Source organism: Chinchilla lanigera, unplaced genomic scaffold (assembly GCF_000276665.1).
Source record: "Chinchilla lanigera isolate Chin_1 unplaced genomic scaffold, ChiLan1.0 scaffold00103, whole genome shotgun sequence".
NCBI lineage: Eukaryota > Metazoa > Chordata > Mammalia > Rodentia > Chinchillidae > Chinchilla > Chinchilla lanigera.
In genome coordinates this window covers 316,297-339,665 of record NW_004955504.1, presented here as the reverse complement: position 1 = coordinate 339,665, position 23,369 = coordinate 316,297, and the positions used below count along the sequence as shown (strand labels likewise).

At 46.3% G+C, this 23,369-nt stretch overlaps 1 protein-coding gene across 8 annotated transcripts in view; it reads right to left on the bottom strand.

Moving 5' to 3' along the window:
• Positions 1–3,874: 3,874 nt before the first annotated feature.
• The window catches only part of Cep72 (centrosomal protein 72kDa), a 30,611-nt gene continuing 11,116 nt past the window's right edge, over positions 3,875–23,369 (bottom strand). For 3 of the 8 annotated variants that reach the window (XM_013505910.1, XM_013505914.1, XM_013505912.1), the window contains 10 exons: positions 22,793–22,901; positions 15,703–15,878; positions 13,630–13,839; positions 13,209–13,495; positions 12,075–12,210; positions 10,854–11,050; positions 10,641–10,715; positions 8,030–8,156; positions 6,035–6,146; positions 3,875–4,354 (listed from right to left, as the gene is read on the bottom strand). In XM_013505910.1, the coding sequence (XP_013361364.1) occupies positions 4,189–4,354; positions 6,035–6,146; positions 8,030–8,156; positions 10,641–10,715; positions 10,854–11,050; positions 12,075–12,210; positions 13,209–13,495; positions 13,630–13,839; positions 15,703–15,878; positions 22,793–22,901 (1,595 nt within the window). In that variant the 3' untranslated portion in view covers positions 3,875–4,188. Of the gene's footprint in view, positions 4,355–5,128; positions 5,402–6,034; positions 6,147–8,029; positions 8,157–10,640; positions 10,716–10,853; positions 11,051–12,074; positions 12,211–13,208; positions 13,496–13,629; positions 13,840–15,702; positions 15,879–22,792; positions 22,902–23,369 lie in introns of all 8 variants that reach the window. The other 5 variants (XR_001231552.1, XR_001231553.1, XM_005407003.2 and 2 more) reach the window with 5 other exon arrangements.

Sequence of the window (23,369 nt, the reverse complement as noted above, 5' to 3'; positions counted from 1 at the left end):
TCAAGACATGGAAAGCCTGCACAGTCCTGTGACTTAGGGCAAATATTGCCAACCACAGTGAGAACCCTAAAACCACAGCAGCCAGACGCACACAACTTACTCTTCCGTACACAAGGTCTTTTCCAAAAGAGGAATGGGCAGCTTTCTGAGCCTGAGGTGTAGTTGCCATGGTCCCTGGGGCAGGGCAGCTGTCACAGTAGCCCCAGTTCTCTTCTGTCCGGCGCTATAGACACCCTCTCTTCCTTTCTCAGACTGTTGCTCAGGCCAAGCCACATGGCCCCAGCCTGACTCAGAGGCTGTAGAGTCTCAGAATAGGCTCTGCCCATCCTAAACAACTCGTTATGCTACCTCAATTGTCAGGAATCTCCACACAAAGGAAGTTCCAGGCACAGATGACGTCACCAGCAAGCAACACCAAATATCAGGGCTGAAATGATGGATGTTTAAAAAACATCCATGGTGAGCAAGAGGCGTGTACCCCAGCTCACTTTATGACATGGCACTGATACATGGCTGCTAAGGGTGACACCCCAAGGAAACTATAAGTTGCTGCTCCCATGAAGGCAACACATTAATGTTATTAAAGCAAGTAGTTACATAGTGCTTGTAACGTGTCAGATACTGTCCTAGAATTTCACTTAAATCTACTCAGGAAATCAGGGCTTAGTAAATTTGTGAAATGCAAAGGGTCCAGAACAGACAGACAGCTGCATGGTGGCACATGCCTGTAATCCCAGTACTTGGGAGGCTGAGGCAGGAAGATAACTGTGAGTTCGAGGCTAGCCTGGGCTACATAGTTAGCTTAAGGCCGGCCTAAACTACATAGTGAGACCACGTTTTAAAAAAAAAAACAACAAACCAGCCAGACGTCCTAATGTGGAGTGAAAGGATGTGGCCTAGAGTATAGTATTGGCAGGAAGGGAGACAGGGACCGGGTTGTGAGAGAAACTGGGTTCCTGTCTGTGAACAGGGCTAGGTTAACTGGACTTATCTGAGGAAAGCAATGCAATCAGATCCTTAAACTTCGCAGCATACACAAAAATCAATTCCAGGTAGAACATGTACAAAAATTCAAAATGAACTATAAAACTTTCTAGAAGATAACAGCAGGATATCTTCATAACTCTGAAGATACACGAAAAACAAGCTCAATGTCTTGCATGCTCCTAATAATCAACACAGAGGATTCTATGACCTCAAAACCTGGGGACTTCTCCCCACCACCAGGCAGGCAGCTCTGCAGCAGACTGCATAGGGAATCCCTGAATCACTAATCCTGTCACTGTCCCCCTGGAGGCAGTGTCAGACTGGATGGGTTGAGGGCCCATCCCCAAGAACATACCTCCATCTGCAGATGCCAGCAGCAAGGCCCAGGTGGTTTTCTCCATGTTTCTTATCAACCCACTATAATTTGGGGTTCCCCCAAACCTTTCTTTTTGGTTTGGATTAACTTGCTTAATTAAGCAGCTCACAGAACATACTTGGGAAAAGGATCATAAAGCATGTAATAAAGGGTATAAGCGAAGAGCTGAACAGGGCAATGTATGGGGAGGGCATGGGGCTCTCAGGTCTGCTCCTGACACTACCCTCCAGCAATTTCCATGTATTCAGCTCCCCAGAAGCCCCCGAGCTCTGTCCTTCTCAATTTTTGTGGAAACTTCATTATACAGACATGACTGACTATATCACTGGCCCCTGGTGATCAACTTAATGTCCAACTCTCTCCCCTCCCTGGAGGTTTCAAGGATGGTATGGCTGAAACCCTGGGATGATTCTTTGGTCTTTCCCTGAGCTACCCACGCCAACAGTGTATTCATTAGCACAGAAATGACCCTATCACTACAGAGATTCTAAGGGTTTTAGGAGACGTATGTCAGAAAGCTGGACAAAGACTAAATATGTATTTCACAGTATCACAATGACCATGAAAAGGGAGTTGGTTTTTTTTTGTTGTTGTTTTGTTTTTAAATTAGGGGCCAGGTATTTAGCTCAGTGGCACAGTGCCTGCCTAGCAAGCATGAGGTCCTGAGTTTGATTCCTGGTACCAAAGGGGGAAAAAAAGGATTCAAAATGCTTCAGTCATAAAAAAATACTGGTACACTGAACCACATTAAAGTTTGCAATTCCTCTTAAGAAACGCTACTATTAATATGTTTTCCATCTTTTATTTTTTAAAATAAAAAAAGAAACACTATTTAAAAATGAAAAGTAGCTATTTAAAAGCACACAGCTCAGAATTATAGGTTGAATGTCCCTTATCTAAAAACCCTCAGGACCAGAAGTGTTTCAGATTTCAGATTTTGGAATATTTATATAGACTTATGGGTTGAGTATCCCTAATGTAAAAATCCACTTTTTTTTCAGTGCTGGGGCTGGAACCCAAGACCTCATGCACACCAGGCAAGGGGTCTATAGCAAACTCTCAGTAGGGATGCCCAACCTACAAATAACTCCTGAAAATAAATGAAAGACAAACCTTCCAACAGAAAAATGGAAAAGTTTTAACATTCACTGGACAAAAATGAAATCCAGATGACCAATAAACACATGCAGGTGCTCAGTGTGAAGAGGCAGATTAAAACCACAAGGGTATGTATTATACACCTTCCAGAATGAAGAGGAAGCACCAAAACATGGAGCAAAAGACAGCTCAGGCACTACAAGTGTGGGTGGGCAAATGGGGGCGCTCTGTAAACAGTCTGGAATAATCCAGTATAGCCATCAAGGGCATGGCTAAGGGCTACAGTGAACAGAAGCACAAAGGAATAATGCAAAAGAACCAACTGGAATGTTAAGACTAAATACATGTAATTACTGATAATAAGAAGTCACTACACAGGCTTATATCACATGAGGGATGGAGGAGGAAAGCTAAGTGACACACAAGAACAGTGATACATCAAGACAGCAAAGGGTAGGGAAACCAAATGAGTTTAGAGACCTGGGGGCAATATCCTGGTCTAACAGAGTGTCACTGGAGATCTAAAAGGAGAGGACAGGGAGACTGGCCAGATAAGAAATCTGAAGAAACTGAGACCAAAACCTCCAAATCTGATGGAAAATATGAACTCACGGGTCCAAGAAGCTCAGTAAGACCCAAATGAGATAAACATGAAGAAATGGCACGATGATCATTGTCTACTAGATTAAAATGGATTAAAACTACAATCTTTTTAATACTTTTAAATGAACAGTCTGATGAAAAAACCCCACCCCACTGTGCTAACACTAACTTCAGTGACATGTTTTTCTGCTAAGTTAGAGAAACTGGTGCTGTTGGACACAACCGTTACAGGGACACAACCGTGACAGCAAGGAACAGAGGGAAAAAGTGAGGGAGGAATGCTCAGCTTCCATCCCCAGTGCCAGGACCCCAAGGCATGGGCAAAGCACTGCCTTCTTAGGCCTGCTCATTCTCCCTAAATCAAACTTTGTTTTAAAAAAATCACCTTGCTTTACCAATAAAAGATTACATATATAACAAGTTTCCAAACTAAAAGCCTAGTTTTCAGCCCTATTATGACATAATTTTCAGATACACACTATAAAGAATAGGCAGGGTTCCAGTAGGTATTTTAACTATGATATGTTAACAAAGGAAAACAGTATTTAAAGATATTTCTTACATCTTCTAAGTGTTACTTTTGTAAGTTTGGAACTTACTTATTCTTGCTCATCGACCATTGTGCATAGCTTGTTTTATAAAAGAATTCAATGAGAGGGGGCTGGGGATTTAGCTCAGCGGCAAAGGGCCTGCCTGGCAAGTGCAAGGTCGTGAGTTCGGTTCCCGGTACCGGAGAAAAACCAAAAAAAAAAAAGAATTCAATGAGAAACTTAAAACTGACAAAGAGCCACTTTTTCATTGAATAAGGACTGCTTACCACACAAGAAATTTTTCCTTTAATTAGCATACACAGTGCATCACATTAGGAAGGAAAGTGCCTTGCTGCCTGCATCTCAGGTATTCTGATGGCGAAGCAATCAGTATGTCTCCAAACAGGCGAAGGCTGGGCCCACCCTGTCAGTTTAGGATGCTTCAGAGAGCTGAGCTATAGACCCTGAATGTGTTTCAATGAGGAAAATGTAATTACAAACACAAAGAACAGGTCTCACCAGCAAAGAGAAGCACAAAAATGCACACAAGGGGCTATGCCAAAGGCAAGAGGAGATGCATAGCTTTGAGCAGGATCAGCACGACTGGCAGCCCCCAAAGCTGGCGCTGTGAGGCGGGAACAGGGCTGCAGTCTTCTTGAGCTCCTGGAAGCTCCAGCGCATCTGTTCCACCTCTGCCCTGTGCTGTGCCCTTTCCCGGCTCAGCTCCTGCAGGAGGTGCTCGTTGGTGCTGACCAGGGAGCTGGAAACAAGATGCGGGTAATCAATGGATTCTTCCTCATGCCTCAGTCTGCCCCTCTCTACTGCCACTGCCCACTGCCTGGCTCAAAGCGTTCTGCACAGAGCCATCCCTGAGCCCCACCCCAGTCAGAATCTCTCATCACACAGGGACATCCAGGTCCACTGTCCATGGCTTCATCGCTTCCACTACTTCCTGCTGCCTGTCTGCTCTACCCCTCCAGACAAAAGCAGGGCTGGGTCTGCCTAAGCTTCCGCCTCAGCGAGAGCAGATGAATGAGCTGAAGGAGCAAATGGGTGGATGCATGGCCCCCCTCAACATCCCACCCTACATGGCTCTTGGAGAAGAGGAGCCAGCAAAATAATACTAACTCTAGAAGGAATCCAGACAGCAGTGTTTCTAGTTCCCAACCAGAGGTAACAACATGGATGTGAAACAGTGTCATAAAGAAGTCCCCTCTCTATGCTGCTGACAACCTTCCCTGGAGAAGTAATTCCTAAATGCTACTGTGTTTTTCCCACTTTTTACCTTGCTTTCTGCTCACTGAGTCGGCAGTGACAACATTTAGGATAGCACTAGTTTAGACAATGCAGGCTACACTGACATTTGCCATTTTCACCACAAAGATGACCATACCACACACCAATCCACTGAGCAGGTACTGGACCTGCTTGCTTGGATTACAGAAATAGCTACTGGACAGAGTCAGCATGACCCTCAGAGGCCAAAGTTGGATCCCACTGCGTTTAGAAGCTCCACACGTTGCCCTGCCCATACCTGGGCCACAGCATGACCATCAAGCTGTCTGATCTGCCAGAGATGGCCAGTGGGTCCTAGGGAGGAATCGGTTTGTCACTGCCTGGCCTTGAGATGGCTGGTTTTTCTTCCTTCTGCTCCTCTCCACCCAGTCTCAGCTCAATCTCCTCTCTCTCCCTTGCCAATAACTTACATTTGTGATGAGGTCATGGGGAACTGTGGCCTGTATTAATCCTTAAAGAGCCAGCTTGGCTTGTGACCAGATGACCCCTAAATATAAGGAGGGGTGGTCGCCTCATCAAGACAAAAGGGGAGAAGGGAACGTGAGGGAAGTGAGTGAGAATGTTGCTGAGCCCGGGGAGCCTGGACTCACATGCTACATCCACAAAGCATAGCGTGATAGCCCTCCCTGCTTAGCAACTTGCTTCTCTACCCATGGCTGACTTTCTCTCCATACCCAGCCTCCACCTGCTTCCCAGAATACACCTTTCTGAATAACAGCTGAGCCTCTGCTTGGACCATCCGAACACTCCTAGTCCACTTCTTGATACCCAAACACAGCCAGAGAGTAAAGATGGGATCTCCATGTTCCTACGTGGACAGGTACAACTGCACAGGAACCATGGCCCTGGGAACTTGACACTGTACTGCACGTCATTATCACTCACATGCCCCTTACTGCTCATCTCCCCTGGCCATGTTTCCTGGTCACACTTCACACATGCTGTACCATGAAGGGCCTCACTTTTAGCCAGGAGGGGACATCACAGAAGTCCCAAGTCCACACTGTGACACATGTGGGTCTTGGATGCTAACCACTGAGACAAATGCCAGATGTACCTCTTTGCCTCTTTAGGGTGACATAGGCCAGCCCCACCCTCTCATGCCCCCACCCCTCCCCTGGCTCCTAGGCCAACCCGGTGACACCTGTGGCTCTCCTGCAGCATCTGGGTGAGCTCCTGGATCTTGTCATAGTGCTCAAGGTGCTGCTTTAGTTCTACAACCTCACCAGACAGTTGCTTGACACTTGCCTGAAGTCCTGAAGGAAAACAAGAAGTGACACTGTTTAGTGAAACTCCTTCCTATATTCTCAGCAATGCTAGTTTAAACTGGATCTGGGTCATCAGAAAAGGAACACAGCTTGGAGTGATGACCAGCATGTGCCTCCTCTACTGGATCTGCCCTTTGGAGTGTGTCTCTCCCACAGGAAACAAACTGTGCCTGAGGGGGTCTGTGGCTTGGGGATAAACATTCAGAAGCCTGTGGTGGCCACGTGTCCTGATGATTGTCCTCTGATATGGTACCTATCAATGACAGAGCACATGTTTGGTTTCCTTCCACATAGATCCTGCCTTTCTGAGTTTCCAACTCAAGAAGGAAAGAGACATATCCTAAAATCCAAACACTGGATAAACTGAAATCCACCTTTATATACATGACTGTATAACACACATCATCAGAGATGAGCTAGCTGGAGAGAGCAAGTCAAGGCAAAGAATGACCAACAAACCCAACAGCAATCGAGGGCACAATTAGTATGCTCGGGCAGGCAACATGCCTCAGGATCTGTCTATTCAAACTCCTCCTCAAGGGCAGGAACAAAAGGGATTCTGGGAAAGGGCAGTGACAGCATCTCCCAGAATCCCCACATCAGTCAAACATCAAGTAAGGAGATCAGAAACCAGAAGCGCAGGAACAAAGAGAAGTCAGGCAGTACATGGACATCAAAGAGAGGGCTGGGGAGGAAATAGGGCCTGAAAAATCCTCAAAAAGAGGCTGCCATAGTTTTGACCTATGAAGGCAGAAAAGCCATCCTGACCCTGCGTCCTTTTAGAAACTGGAACAAATGTCATATAGAACAAATAACAGAAAAGTACTGCCATAAAGTCCCACAGGCACTATAAGAGCATAAGATGCTGACAGCCAGGCCACCGGGGGGGCCCAGTCACCACTCACCATTTCAGAACGAGAAAGAACAAACAGGAATTAAAGAGCAGCCTGAGTCAGAATCAGAAAACTCAGGACAGAATTAGCAATAAAGAAAAACAGTCACACTAGAAATGAAGGGTAAGGCAGAAGAAACCCAGGCACAAGTAAATGTAAATAATGTCTTCCAGAAACAGAAAGTAAAAAGGGAAAAAAAATTACATTTACTAAACAAAAATGAATATAAAGAACTCTAAGAACTCTCACCAACCAATAAAACACCCCCATAAAAGTGGGCAAGAGGTCCAACCACAGTGCCCAAGACAGACTTGGTGGCATGCCCCATCTACGGTCCTTCCTGCTGCACAGGCCTCAGCACAAGGCAGAGCATCAGTCCTGTACACTTCCTTCTTGCCCTTTAAAGTCCCCTTTAAGAGACCTGAATAGAGGATGCACACTGCCCATCCACATGAAGTACAAACTGACCCAGAGACACTGCCATGGAAATGTACGACACCATCACCAATGGTCTGAAACCTAAATACGAAATGCACTCCTCTTAAAATGGCAAAGTAGAACCAAAGTAAGTGAAGAGCAGGAGGGCAAACTATCAGACCTTGAGGAAACAGTGATCACAGAACGGACCTCAAAGTGCCCACCTGGGGTCACGAATGCAGCCAGAGTGTGGCTCCCCCATAGCAGGGCCAGGATGCCTCCCCAGTTGCTCAGTACCACAGCCATGGAAGACACATATGAGGTTTTAAGAGCCAAAGGAAACTGTGAGTACACCCTGCTGGTCTTGGCAAGCGGTGCCTGTGTGCTCTGCCAACACGGCCCAGGCCACCAACATAAGGACCAGTGGGGCAGGGCGGCCCATCCTGCTTGGACAGCACTTGCTGCCTCCTGCTCCTGGCAAGAAGGACTTAGAAAGAAGTCTCCAGTGCACATCTGAACACTCAACTTCAACAAGCACTATGACCAAGTAAACAAACTCACCAGAGATCTGCACATTTAATGCTGCTGAAGTTTCTCCATTTTTCACTTCTTTTTTCATGTTAAACAACATAGATTTTAAGCTATTATTCTCTTCCAAAGATCTGTCTAAATGTTGTCTCAAGGTATCCTAAGGGCACAGAAAACACACTTAAATATTAAGTCAAACTCAGTAAAATATATATATTAAAAGGAATTAAACTTTTTGATGACAAGCGTTTTCTTTTTTTACATAATTCTAAATGAAATGAGAAAAGCTACCCGTGCCTGAGCAATGTGACTTCCTTCCAGAGGGAGGGGAACAGGTGTGCCAGATCCTTGAGACACACAAGGCTACCTTCCCAATGAGCCTCAGGCCTTGTTCAGGAACAGCACTGGGTGATGTGGGTCCTCCCTCTCTGAAAGCCCTCAGCCTTTGTCCAGGATGAGAGTTTCTCTTATGCCTAGAGTCTCTTGTGACAGGTGGCTATCCAAGGTGGTCCAGAGCTCCCACAGATTTGCAGTCTCATCTGCCAATCTAGGCACAGCCAGACAGCTGGCCTGGGGCTCCACACAGGGGCCCCCCTGCTTCTATAATGGAGAACCTGTGCCTTGCCAAGACTTAAGCCCTAGTTTTCAGGACGCTCTGTTTTGTTTATTTTCTACCTAGCAAGCCCACCTTTGGTGCACATATGCCTGCCGACTCTGACATTTCATGGTGAAGGTTGGTCACTGGACCCAAAAGCATTCCTGTTGGCCTACATCTTTCAATGCCCCCTGTGATGAGGCCAATACACAGGTCTTCCTTCCCTGAGCACCCTGGGGCTACACAAAAAGCTCCACGGGTGGCCATGTTTGGCTCCCAGCTCTTGACTACAGTCCAGGCTGGCGGGCACAGGTGGCAGGGGACAGATTGTGCCCAGACTGGAAGCCACATATACAAAGCTAGTATCAGAGCCTCTACCTTTACTGCTGCCTGGGCCTCTGCCTCAGGAGGTGATGCCAGCAGCCACCACACAGGCATACACACCATGGAGCCAGCACCTTCACTCAACAGGGGGCACTCGGGCTTGATGACAAGTCTACATGCCACTCAACCTTTCCAGCTATCCCTAGGTGTTGTCACCATATGGGCTCCTGACCACAGTAGCTAGCTGCTCCTTCCTATACCTGGGCCATCCAGGGGTGAACTTGGAAGACATACGAGCAGGGCTTGGTCACTTGCCCAGATAGGGAACTCTGGTCCACACCTGTCCTGGAGCTGACACTGCTCTCTCAGACAGTGCTGGTTTGCCTGCAAAGAAGGTGAGGGACCAGGCACCCATAGAGACCACATTTCTGTGCCTGAACTCTACACGGCAGCAGTGCCAAGCTGGCACGGGCTCTGTGGATCTGGATGTACTGATCCCGATCTGACAAGATTTCCAGTCTGCACCAACCTGATAGGCATCGTGGGCTATCGCCTCACTGCAGGCAGAGCTATGTCACCACATTGACATTGCCCCACACAGACTACATTCTGCCCTGGGCTGTGGTCCAGACACACTGGATTCAGCCCCTTTCCAAAGGAAGAGGCCCATAAGTGTATGCAGGGACTCATGGTGTGGGCAAGGACCACAGGCTCTCTATATCATTTCACTGTTTTTCTATTTTTTTCTCTAAAAATGAAGCTTCACATAGGATATCTCACAAAGATTCTCATAAAGGATTTAGCTGGGTATGGTAGCAGAGGCCTATAATCCCAGCACTCTGAAAGGCTGAGGCAGGAGGATCCCAAGTTTAAAACTAGCCAGGGTAACTCAGTGACTTAGTAAGACTCTCTCAAAAAAGTTTTTAAAAAGGCCTTTCAGTGTAAGGGGCTTGGGTTCAATTGCCAGTACCTCATAAATAAATAAAGGAATTATCTGTCTAGCAATTTCAGATCCTTGCCCAAGAAATCCTTTGGTGTTTTCAGCCTGTCTGAAAAATGAGGTCACTGATCCAGAGGGAAGGACAGACAGTTGCTACAGTGGTGGAAACCCCTACGTGCCCTCCTCCATAGGAGAGGACACAAGAATTAGGTCACAAAGACAGGGACTGCCATCTTGAGTACTGCCCACATCATGAGCACTCCCCTCCACTATGAGGCTTCCTGGAGGGTTACACAGTAGCCCTGTGGCAGAGGCCTCCACTCAGTGACTTTCAGGAGCCCTCCCATCTGCAGGTCCCTAATATATACCTTGAAGTGCAGTGCTGTACAACCATCAAGAGCTGACCCAGTGGGCCAGTACTTTACCTGGTGGGCCTGGCAGCAGCTCTGCAGCCCAGCTTTCACTCTAAGACATAGCCCACAGGTGTGCACGTTGACAAAAAAGAGTACCCCTAATATTTCCAAACACCACAGGACCTTCCAAGGGTCCTGTCCAGCTCTGGTTGCCCTTGGGACGCCACCTGGTGACAGATGGTTGATCAGTTCACACAGGGCAACCTGCTGCAAGCTCACTCATCAGGACTGGGGCCAAATATGATACCTTGAGCATGGCTTCCCCCAACCCCCAACCCCCAACCCCCATCTCTCCCATGAAGATCCTGTAAGAGACAGTAACCAGTGAGCAGAGCTGGGATGACCGGGGGTGTCATGCTCAATTCACTGCACCTGTGGCCTAGGTGTGTAGCAGTTAGGCAGTGCTCTTAAGGTGGCAGAGTCCTGGGTGGGGAGGCCTTCGAGGTCCTGGAAGGGAAGAAGAGGGCATGGGCAGCACCCTGAGAATAGCCAGAGGCAGTGTGGGTTTGTGAAGTCACAAGTCTACCTTCACTCCATTCCAGAACAGTCCCAGAAACAGATGGAAACAGTGCCAGGCTTACTCACCATCTCCCGCTGGGTGCTACTAAGCTCCGCTGTCACCTCACTCATGGTTGTGGTGTACTGTTGCTGCTGCTCGGCAAGCCGCATGTGCAGAGACTGATTTTCAAGGACCAGGTAGCTGACTTCTTCATCCCCAGGTGCTGTGCTCCCCTGAGCTGATGCCAACTCTTGGACAGATGACAAAACATGCTTCGCCTGGGCTAGGAGGAAAATGAACTCCATTACATACTTACCAATGAAGGATGGGCTGTAAACAAGACATGTCCAACATGTGGCTATATGCTGAGAAACACTGTGGGGCACAAGGACAAAGGCTATCAAAGCCTCGAAGTCATCTCATCCAGGCTCTCCTATATGCCATCACTGGGGGCGCGCATGTGCGCGCGCGTGTGTGTATGTGTGTGTAGAAGAACAGAAAAAGGGAAACCCTGATGTGAGGGCCACACCTTTGAGCAGCCACATCCAGAATGGTATGGGCGATGCTGGAAGCTCCATGATGGGCAGGAGCCCAGGTGATACAAACCAATCCCACTGTCACAAACAAGAGTCTGGCCCCGACACGAGGGTTAGACATGCAGGGTCAGGGGCTGCAGCTCCTTAGGGTGTCCTGAATTAGAGGAGTTGAAGGGCCACAACACTGAGTGAAGTGGACTGGGGACTCAGGGCATTGTTCAGGGTCTGCCAATGGCCAGTGAGCTCCTAGAGAACACTAGCACACAGCCCAGGATGCAGGGGAAAGAGAAGCCAGCTGCTGGGCTCTAAGTGCAAACCTGATGACAGAGGCCCTAGTGTGCTCCTGTACCAGGTCCAGTCTGCGGAAGCAGGGACCCAAACCCTTTATAGGAAGGCAATGCCCTGCTGGGCCCACAGTATTCCCCTGGGACCTATACACAACCAAACATTCACAGCAGACTCAGAGAAGACCACAGTTAGCTTCCAGCCCTCCAAACCCCCTCATGAAGACACATCACTTACAGTCTTGCACTATGGATGGCACTTTGGCATGGGCAAGTGGGAGCCCACAGCCACTGGCCTGCCTGGGGCCTGATGAAAGCCTGGCTACCCTGCTAAAGCAGAGACCACGTCACCTCTACAGAAGCATATTAATATCCAAATGCTGGGACAACTCACCTGATTCTCCAGGTCCCCAAACACATGGCAGATTAGAAGTACCTGTCAAGAGATGCTGCCAGGAAGGTGGAACCACCTTACCTCAGGACTCACCTAGGAATGCCTGGTTCCCATGCAGAGACCTGCAGCCACTCCAGTACTTATCTACCAGGTTGAGGAGCGCCTCCAGGAACACCATGTCCAGGGCAGCCCTCTCCCCTAGCGGAGCTGTCAAGTGTGATATGGATGGCTGTGATGGAGACAAAGTCATGAAACTAACTTTCAGCTCATAAGATGACCAATCACTGCAAAGATGAGATCTCTAACACCAGCACATCTGCAAGCCCAAATTCACGACTCCTGCCGTGAGGGGATCTGGCCCCAGGAGGTGTGCCTCACAGCCACCTGTGAAGCTGACAGGCTGTCAGACCACCATCTTGGGCAATGTCCAGGACACCCAAGAGCAACTCCCAACAGTGGGCTTAGAACAACCTGGATATGGTCAATGTAATACCTCCCTGGTTCTCACCTGTCCAGCTCAGGGCCAACCAGGGAAAGTGAGACATGCCCCTGACCACCCAGGAGCCCTCCCAGGAGCATCTCTAGCTCCTAGGAGGAGGACCTGTGCTCCCTGGAGCCACCATTTCTACTCAGAAGCATCTCTACTCCTCAGCCTGCCTCCAGGGTTCTACCTGACACAAGGATGGCAGCCAACCCCCTGCTCCAATGGCTCTGGGTCCATGCCTTTCTGTGCTCATCCAGGTGTCCTTTGCTCATGTTTCAAAGCCTCCAACTTCATGGCAATGTTGTCCATGGGACCTCTGGTTTCCTCTGGGGGTAAAAGAACTCAATACCTAATTGGGATGAGCCTACTGGAAAACTACTCAATACACTTCCAGGACTCCTCCACATGACAGTGTCAGTGATGGCTCCAGGTGGTCATGGTGACTGATTCCAACCTTGGAGATCAATGTAAAGAAATGAGATAAAAACACCTCTGATGTCTGGGTATGCCTCCACCCCAAACACAGAATACTACAAGAGATAAGGGTAGAGCTCAGGAGCAAATGGTAGGGAAAACTAAACTGACTAGCTGCTTCACTGTGTGGTCAGGTCAGTACTGAAAGGCACAAGGTGGCACTACAAAGACCTAATGACCATTCCACTCTACTGCTCAGTCAAGGAAAAAAGGCAAGGCACTGGCGGCTAACACCAAGGCCCCAAACTCATCACTCTGGAGTTACTCACGCTGTGAGATGTCTGCTCTTCAGCCTCTGATGCCCTGGGAAGAGAAAATGCCCTCTGGCTCGGGCCCCCTGAGCTGTCTTGCTTGCTCAAACTCTCCGTGAGGCTGTGGAGTCCACTAGCCCTCTCCAGATGGCTCAGGCACTTCTGGTTTGAAAGCATCTGGAATCTTCCACCATGCATCCTGCGCTTCCTATACCTTTCAGGAACAGGCAAAGGATTCAACACCTTTTGTGATGACAAACTTGGCTTCTGACAAGAAGAGGAAGAGTCCTCAATATCTGTGGAATCTGTGATACAGAGAAACAGAGCTACTTTAGGGAATTCTACATGTAAGTAAATATATAGAGACAGCAGGAGAAATACTACAGCTGTAGCCAACCTGTGGAAGATGCCTGCTCAGAAAGGTTCGGAGGGTGATTACCTGGGTGGGTGATGACATCAATGTGTGGGCTGTGGGCACAGCAGGCCTCAGGTTTCCCATGCTGTGGGGACAGCTCCCCACAGTGCTGGTGTGGAGGTGGCTGCTCGGGGCAGCATGTGCTGGAGCTGGCTCTCCTCTTATCATGACCCTTCCTCAAGGGGTCCCCACACTGGTGCTGGACAGATGGAGGGCTCAGCAGATGTCTGGACTCTATTTTGTTAAAAATATTTTTAAGATTTTACTTCATTAAAATTACATTTTAAGTTTTTGATAGTGTATAACATCTATAAGCATACTTCCTGTAAAATGATTAAAATGCCTAAGCGGGTTCATCATGTAGCAACCAACACTGCAGTGAATAACAGGCAGTTTTGCAGGTGGGTGGAAGAGCAGAGCTGAGGGCTGACAAAATCTGACCTCAACACTCACCAGAGAGGGACAAGATACATGGCAGACCAGGAGAAATTTACACTGGTCTGTAAAACAGAATACAGAATGAGAAGAAGCTAGCTGATTTCAAACAAGTATGCCAAGGTAATTAAATAATAAACACTCCTTCCAATGAATAGTATCAGAACAAATAGATCTGTAAGAAAGGGAGCAAGAGCATCCTGGCCCATTAACTTACACCATACATAAAAATTTGCTCCAGTGGGGAGTGGTGGCACATACCACTAATCCCAGCACTTGGGAGGCTGAGGAAGGAGGATTGCTATTCGTTTGAGGCCAGCCTGGGCTGCATAGTGAGTTCAAGGCCAGCCTATACTGCAAAGTGAGACCTTGTCTGAAAAAGCAAATCAAAACAACTACCAAAACAAACAAACAAAAACTACCTCCAAGAAATAGACTCTGTTTCCACACACTTGAAACTGCAGGATGTCTGTGAGGAAACACAGCACATCTTCTTAAGCATGAGTGGACAAAGATTTCTTTAGTGGACACAAAAAGTACAAACCATTAAAGAAAAAGAAACATCAATCTGGACTTCCCTGAAGTTAAAACATGCTCTTCAAAGTACTAACAGGAAAGTGAAAAGATGAGCCTGAGGATGGGAATAACGGTGTGGGCCAGGGATAATGCCACAGGGTAAGGATGTAACAGGATGGGACTAATGCCACACAAGGGAGGAAATGCCATGGGGGAGGAATGCCATAGGATGGGGATGCCACACAATGGGGACAATGCTGTGGTGCTGTGATAAGGACACAGAATGAGGATAAAGCCATGGGATGGGGATGACATAGGGAAGGGACAATGCCACTGGACAGGAATAGTATCACAGGATGGAGACAATACCACAGTATGTGAGAAAATCCTCAGGACATGTACAGTATCTGAGAAAGGACTTATATCCAGAAACCATAAAAAGTTATTACAGCTCAAGACCAATAGGCAAAACAGCTCCATGATATGAACTGGGCAGACTTGAACAGAAGCGCCTAGAAGATACACACATGACTGATTATTTTACAGCATTAGTCTGCAGAAAAATGCAGATTAAAACTGTCATGAGTCAGAACTAAGAATCCTGAGGACAGTCACGTTGGGAGGATGTGGCAGATGTCCTTGGGCTGCAGGCAAATCTGGGTTCTAAGCCCAAATTCATGCCTCAATGTGATGTTGCTGTTTTCATGAAAAATACCATGTACTGAAAGAAATGAAGCTAAAGCTTATGAATAATCCTAGTAAAAAGCAGAGATTCCACGTGAAGCTCCTGCCCCAAGTGTGGAGTTCACAATGCTCTTGGTGGGGTCAGAGGGCCTAACCACAGCAGTCTGATAGGAGCAGAGTGGCCACACTGCTTGTGGCTGATGCTAACGCCAGCTTCACTAGCCACCAGTCACTTGACTTTCTTCTGTACTTTAGATGTTTTACTTTTCTGGTAATCTAGACAACTGAGCAATATGATTACATTCAAATTAAATATGCTAACTTTTCCTCTCATAATTCCTCAGTCCACACTGCTGGCCATTCCAAGGCCACTCTAACTTCATGAAGGTCCTATCACTGAAGTGAGCCTTGTCAACAGCACAACTATGCACACTGGTCTTCGCTGTGGGTTCAGCAGCACACCTTGGGTGCGATGGAAGGTGGCTTCCTGCTCCTGGCTGGAGCTCGTGCTCCCAGGAGGATTGCTGAGGTCCCACTCGCATTCGGCAATGAGGTTCAGGACCGCCTCGTCATCCGCATCCATGACCAAGCACTTCTTGGCTGAAGTTTCAGCACACCTGACCCTAGAGCGGTGTGGCCTGAAAGGGAAGCAGACTACTCATCAGCGTCGCCTGTTCCATGGTGCGTCCCAGCTTGTGGTGTACCCACAGGTACATCTACACAGCTCTTGTCAGAGTAGCTTGGTGATGCTGCAGGATAATGACCCTCACCACTCTAGGTGGTGCCTGGGAGGAGGGAATGACCCAGGATGACTGGTGACCAACAGCAAGGTCATGAGATGCTACCATAACACTTCAGCACTGTATGTTCTAGACAAGGTGAACACACTCAAAGGGGTCCTTTCTGAAACAAACCCAATGCACATGCTGTGAAGACTATTCTCAGGAGGAAGTTCACATGTATGATGCTTCACTGCTGCTCTGCTTTGAGAGCCCAGTCACTGCCTTGGTTTCTGGAGAGTGTGGTCCAAAGAATGGGACCCAGGGCCTGAGTCTGGGGCTGCCCACAGACACCTGATGTCTGAGCAAAGCACAAGCACTCATGTCCATGGTCTTCTCTAGATGGTTAGCAAACTGGCCCAGGTCACCTATTCGGTCCTTAACTCTAGCCTTTGTGGCATCCCAGTCTTGGAAGTATCAAGGACAGATGACACTGACTATCTACAATGACAATATCCCCAACTAAAGCTTTCCCTCAATACTCAACTGTGGTAGGCAGACGCTGTGCCACTGAGCTATATCCCCAGCCCTCAACTGTGGTGAAAAAACTTGTCAGTGTGACATCATAAAGCATGCATTTGCTCCTTTACCCAGTCTCCTCACACACAGATCCTCAAACCCTTGGATCTCCAGGGTGACCATGTGTGCACTCTATGTGTGCACTAAGCTGCCTGATGACTGGGCTCTGATGACAGGAGCGGCCTGTCACCAAAGACTCTGGCAGGATTAGGTTAGACTTTAAACTCTGCCCAACCTAAGGTGGAAAGGGATGGCTTTCTAAAGGCAGATTGCTGGCCAGTTACTAAGTTATAAGGGCTGCTCTAGAGATTTCTTTTAGAAAAAGAATTATCATTAGCAGTACATTTCAATGGCCCAGAGTGGGTCATAAAACTTGCTTACTTGTGGGTCATATTCAACCTGTTCAACAAACTCAATCTGTCACTTTAGAGGAGAATGACTACTGTGTTCAAGTCAGCAAGTACAGTGGCTAATTTCAAAGCCATACTGGCATTATGAGGGTGATGAGTAAACACTGGGATTTTTAATGTGTTTCAAACAGCAGAGATTCTGAAACAGACTGTGCCAGGGCCTTCTTTCTCCCAGGTGGTGCATGATCACCTATCTTAACTTTCAAAAGAGTTGGAATTTCTTTACAATGGAAAAGGATCAGGTGCTTCAGATTACAAATGACACTGGCCTTAAAAGTATGTCTGAGACAACTTTAAATCTCCACATGTGCTGGATTACAGTAGAAGTAGAATACCCTGAGAATTTAAAAACAGCACTTAAAAGCCTACTTCCATTTTCAACATCCCATCTTTGTAAAGCAGGGTTTTCTGCAGTGACAGCAACCAATATAGAGATTATAGGCCTGGCTGGACATGAGCAATAAACTTTGGTATCAATGTCTCATATCAGTTCCAGGAAGGACTTTCTAGTTACAGGAAAATAAGCTCAGGGTTCCCACTGATTCTGCACTATGGTGAGCTGTATAATTATTTCATTATCTATTACAATATTCTAATAAAAGAAACAAAGTACATAATTAATGTAATGCATTTGAATAATCTGAAATCATCCCCCCACCCCTATTCCTGTTCTGTGGAAATACTGTGTTCCACGAGACCAGTCCTTGGTGTTAAAAAGGTTGGGGACCACTGGTCTTGAGGACTCAGCCCTCAACCTGTGGGATCTGACGCTAACCTCAGGTAGAGAGTCCTGCAAGAAGGTCTCTATGTAATGAGAAAGGGGTCAAGCTCCAAAAAGACCTACCACGCCTCATCATGTCTGTGCCTAACAATAAAGGGTCAAAATAAGTCTGACAAATGTGACAAACTTCAAGGATGGTGGATGAACCCACTGTCCTGGAGTCTTCCACACCACTCCATCAGAACTGGACAGAAGTCATTAGGACACAACTGTTTCATCAAACAACAGCAGAGTATACCTTCTTCTCCAGACTTCATGGAGCATCCAACAGATAGACCTCATTTGAGGCTATGAAGCACATGCTGGCAGATTTAAAAGAATAGAAATCATATAATGTATACCTCAGATTACAATGGAATTAAACTGGAAATAGTAACAGAAAGGTAAATGGAAAATTCCCAAATACTCTGAGATTAAACAACTCCCTTCTAGATAATGAGTTGAAGATGAAATCTCAAGAGAAATTTAAAAATATGAATAACTGAAAAAACACAACATATCACAATAAGGAAAAAAATCACAATCCTATCAATAAATAAAGAAAAAGCATCTGATAAAATCCAACACCTAGTTATGATAAAAAAAAAAAAAACCTGCACTAACTTAGGAGTAGAAGGGACTTCCTCAACTTGAGAAAGTTGTCTACAAAACTACAGCCCATTTCATACTTAATGACAAAAAACTAGCTTTCCTGCTAAAACCAGGGACAAGGTAAGGAGGTGCTCTCTTGCCATTGCTTTAACATTGTACAGTACGTCCTAGCTAATGCAGTAAGACAGGTAAAAGAAATAAAAGGTATACAAATTGGCAAGGAAGAAATAAAACTATTTTTGTTCATTAAATGAACGTCTAAATAAAAAAATCCCAAAGAACCTCATGGTACTAATAAGTGATTACAGCAAAGTTACAGGATACACGGTATCACTGTCATCTTGATGAGACTGAGAAACACTCAGGAAATTAGTAAAGCACACTTCTGGGTGTGTCTGAAGGTGGTTCCAGAGATGACTGGCAAGTAGGACTCAGCCTGAGTAGAGGTAGCGCCATCCAAGGGCTGCAGGCCCAGAAGAACCAAAATAGAAGAGGAACCTTAGCCAGCACGTGTTCTCCCTCTCTCTTTGCCTCTCCCTGTCTCTCTTTTCTGGGTACCATGAAGTGAGTAGCTTCCTCCATCACCTCCTTCCACCATAATGTTCAGTCTTGCCACAGGCTGAGATGCAATGAAGCCATGGCCCATGGCCTAAAACCTCTGAAACTGTGAGCCAAAATAAACCTTTCCCCCTGTAACTTCTTATTCTCAGGTATTGTCACAGCAATGAAAAGCTAACACCCACCAAAAAGATATGAAGTGAGGCAGGAGGATCGCTGCACATTCAAGTCTAGCCTAAGCTATGTAGTGAGTTGAAGGCCAGCCTGAACTACATGGTGAGACCCTATCTCCAAAAACAAAAACAAACCCAAACCCAAACCTCTCCAAAGATATGAAGTCTTTACCCTCATTACTCAGGATGTGACCCTATTTAGAAATAAGGCCTCTACAGAGTAGTCAAATTAATATGAGGTCCTTAGGGATCAAGACAGTGTGGCATTGGGGAAAACATAAACACATCAATGGAGTAAAATAGAGCCCAGAAAACTCTTTGTTTTGTTTTATTTTTTTTTTGTTTTTTTTCCGGTACCGGGAATCGAACTCACGACCTTGCGCTTGTCAGGCAGGCGCTGTGCCACTGAGCTAAATCCCCAGCCCAACCCCAGAAAACTCTTATACAGTTAACTGATATTTGACAAAGAAGCCAAGAACAATCAAAGGACAGTATAAAAATGAATCTGAACACACACTTCACAATGTTCACAAAAATAAACTCAGAATGAACCACATACCTAATTATGAAATGCAAAGTTACAAAGTTTCTAGGAGATAACACGGAACATCTAGGGGACCTTGGGGGTTGACAGTGACTTTAAAATGTTACAACCAAAGTACATCCACGAAAAGAATAATTGGTTAGCTGGACTTCATTAACATTTAACACTTCTTCTCTGTGAAACACGCTGTTACGCAAAAAAAATGACAACTCACAGACTGCAAGAAATATTTCTAAAGCATGTATCTGACAAAGGACTACATCCAAAATAAGAAGTCTTAAAACCCAACCCAATCAAAAGTGGGCAAATGATCTGAAGCATCTTCTCACCAAGGAAGATAAGCAGATGCTAATGAGCACATGAGAAGATGCTCCATAGCACACATCAGCAGGAAATGGCAGTTCAAACAACACTGAGATAAGTCCACATCCTCAGCAGAACAGCCAGTGTTCAAAACACTGACACCAACAAAGGCTGATAACGATGTGGAGTAACAGAGACTCTCATTCACCACTGATGAAACACAAGGTGGTACAGCCACTGTGGAGGACAGTGTGACAACTTCCCACAAAACTACACATATCATACTATCCAGCAATCAAGATCCTTGGTATGTGCCCAAATGAAATGACAAATTTTGTCCACATAAAAATCTGCAAACTAATGTTTAGGGCAGTTTATTTACAACTGCCATAACTAAGAAGCAACCAAGCTGTCCTTCAGCAGTTAAATGAAGGCTTATTCAGCTCATGGTTTTGGAGTATGACAGTCCACACACTGTGATGCTGGCTTCTGGTGACAGCCCCTAGGCTGTGCCACCTTATGGTGGAGGTGCACAGGAAGCCAGAGAGTGACTCAGGGCTCGGGCTCCCTTGTAACAACTCACTCTCACCCTTCCTGAGGACATGCCGCCAATGACCTGACACCTTCCTACCAGGCCTCACTTCTTAAGGCCCCATCAGTTCTTAACAGTAACACCAGTGAGGAACAAGCTTCCAAAAAAATGAAACCTTATGGGACACATATAAATTATAACTAAACCACTGCAAATTCCAACTATGGCACTCTGGAATAGAGAAAACTATAGAGATAATAAAAAGAACAGAGGTTTTGGAGGTTTGGGAGGAGGAAAGGAACAGAATAGGTGGAACACAGGAGATTTTTCAGAGCAGGGAAACTAACCTGTGAGACACTGTAAAGGTGGGTACATGACTTCATGCATTCGTCGAAGTATTAAGAGGTGGAACTATGTCACACTCATTTCTTCTGTAACCCTAAACCACTATCAAACAGAAAGCTTACTGCAAAAGACTGAGTCTATTTGTGTCCCTCTCAAATTTCTATGTGAAAGTCCTAATCTCTAGCGTGATATTAGAGGTGGACTATTAGGCGATTAATTGCTGTGTTGATAGCTGTATGTGGTATGTGGCAAGTTTTTCACTCATTCCGCACCAGAGACAGAGGAAGTCAAAGCCATGTATGCTCCAGGAGCCCCCTTCCCCTAAGGTCACTTCCTGGTGACCAATACCCCATTCCTCTCCCCTTCCTGCAATGATGAAGGAAGGCAGAGATAGTCCTTTTCCTGAGTCTTCTCTCTCTTCATGTCTAGACTGCCTCTCTGTAGGCTGAGAGCTTGACAGCTGGCTCACATGTACTCCACTAATTCTCTGCTTTTAAGATTTCCTCCATAAACCATACGTTTAGGCCAAAGCATCCTGAAAGTATGCTGATGCTCCCTGAACTGTCATGTGCACAGCAAAATGAAATAAAAACTGAGACAAGAGACACTGTGACATCCAAACAGTATCTCCACCCCAAGTCTCAAAAAGACACTCCCCACTTACCACATACCATGGTACAGTTGTCTACACAGCAATTAGCCTGGTTTGAAATGAAAGACAGAGGTGCAGGGGAGGCATTTCAGCAGATCTCAAGGATTTAGAACCATTCTTGAGACAACAAAAAAAATAAAGTGTGGCCCACAGGCCAAATCTGGCTCACTGTATGTTTTTATTGGAACACTGTCATCCCTTCCATATCATATATGGCTAGTTCCACACCACAGATTTGAGAAGCTAAGACAGATTATTTGACTCACAGAGATTAGAACATTCTTCTGGTTGTTCATAAAAAACTGGCCACCCCCTGCATTAAAGGAATTTAGGATGAGCTAAGGTATATAATACAAGAAGAAAAAAACACTGTTAAAAGCTACAGAAAAAACAAAATGGCAAACTAGAAAGAGGATAAAATTCAAACTCTTCATTCAGTAACTTTAATATGGTTTATGGAATTTTGCTCTTCAGAAGCAATCCACACAGAAAGCATAAAGGCTCTTTATGATTGTAGAGTATACTCAATACTATCAGCTTGATGACATGAAATGAAATGAAGATTCAGATGGTAGTATTTGTGGTATGGGAAGCGGGATAAGGCAGGTGTGGCAACCAGAACCCGACCAAGGACAGATTGGCCACAAAAGAGGAGAGGATGGCAAGGGCATTATCTATGACCTATTTTGGGGAGGAGCTGCCTATAAGACACCCAATCTCCATCTACGAAGGGGTTTGTACTTACTTACTTATTTATTTATTTATATTTTATTTTTATTTATTTATTTTGGGGGGGGTCTTTTTGAGACAGGGTCTTACTATGCAGTTCAGGCTGGCCTTGAGCTCACTTTGTAGCCCAGGCTGGTCTTGAACTCACAGTGATCCTCCTACCTCAGCCTCCCAAGTGCTGGGATTACAGGCACGCGCCACCATGCCTGGCCTGGAAGGAGTTTATATTTAAACACTCACATGCAGAAGCAGAATTTGGTGGTACAAGACATAAAGAAGTTACTTGAGCAGACCCTGCAAGCACAAGCAGTCACAGAAGTAAAAAGTAGCTGAGGACCAGGAGGAGGACTGCTGTTTCTCTTTGTGAGCCATCCTCACTGTTTGATTTTACACGTACCACTCTAATAACCACTTTTAAATATTAAAAGCTAACTTACAAGAAATGTGAAAAACAAGCACAGAGGGCCTGTCCTGTCTGCTGGGGCCCTAGCCATGGCAGAAACCTCCTGCCTCTGTTCCTGCAAATCTGCCCCTTAAGGGTGGCTGGCATGCACGGGTTTTTATGACTTACGGTTGGCTGTCCTGTCAACAGGCCAATTTGAAAACTGTCTGAGTGTTCAGATCACCTGTCCATACCTTCCAACTTTCAAAGCAGCTGGTAAGCTCTCCTTTGAGTCAAGTGAGTCCTCCAAAGCAAAATGCAGTCGGGAAGCCTTCCGCTCACTCTCTCTCACAAGACGATCATCTAGGGAGAAAATTCCAGAGAACTGCAGTGCCCAGCAGGTGACAGGTGCCTTACTCCTGAAGCACACTACACAGGAAGCTTCTGTACCCACAGGACTGACCTTGCACAGCGTCCCCTGTGAGCATGAGGCAGGCCCAGTCCAGGGATGCTGAGCTCCAAGGGCTGTGCTTGGTTCCCATGACAGAGATACCAAGGGCAGCACCATGAGGCTGGCCAGCTCTCTGGATGGTCACTGCTCAGACCTGCTGCAGGGGCAGGCTATTGCCTGCAGGAACAACAGCACATGTGTAAGGTGCACATACACCCACAACGTTACACACACACATCAGGTGCCAGATGAGGTTCTCATCACACAGCACATTGAAAAATCTCTGTGGTGGAGAACCCAAAACACAGTGAAAAAAGCTGTAATAGTGTGTTTGCCCTTACGGCATGCACTCCTAGGTCCAAAGAGACATGAGACATTCA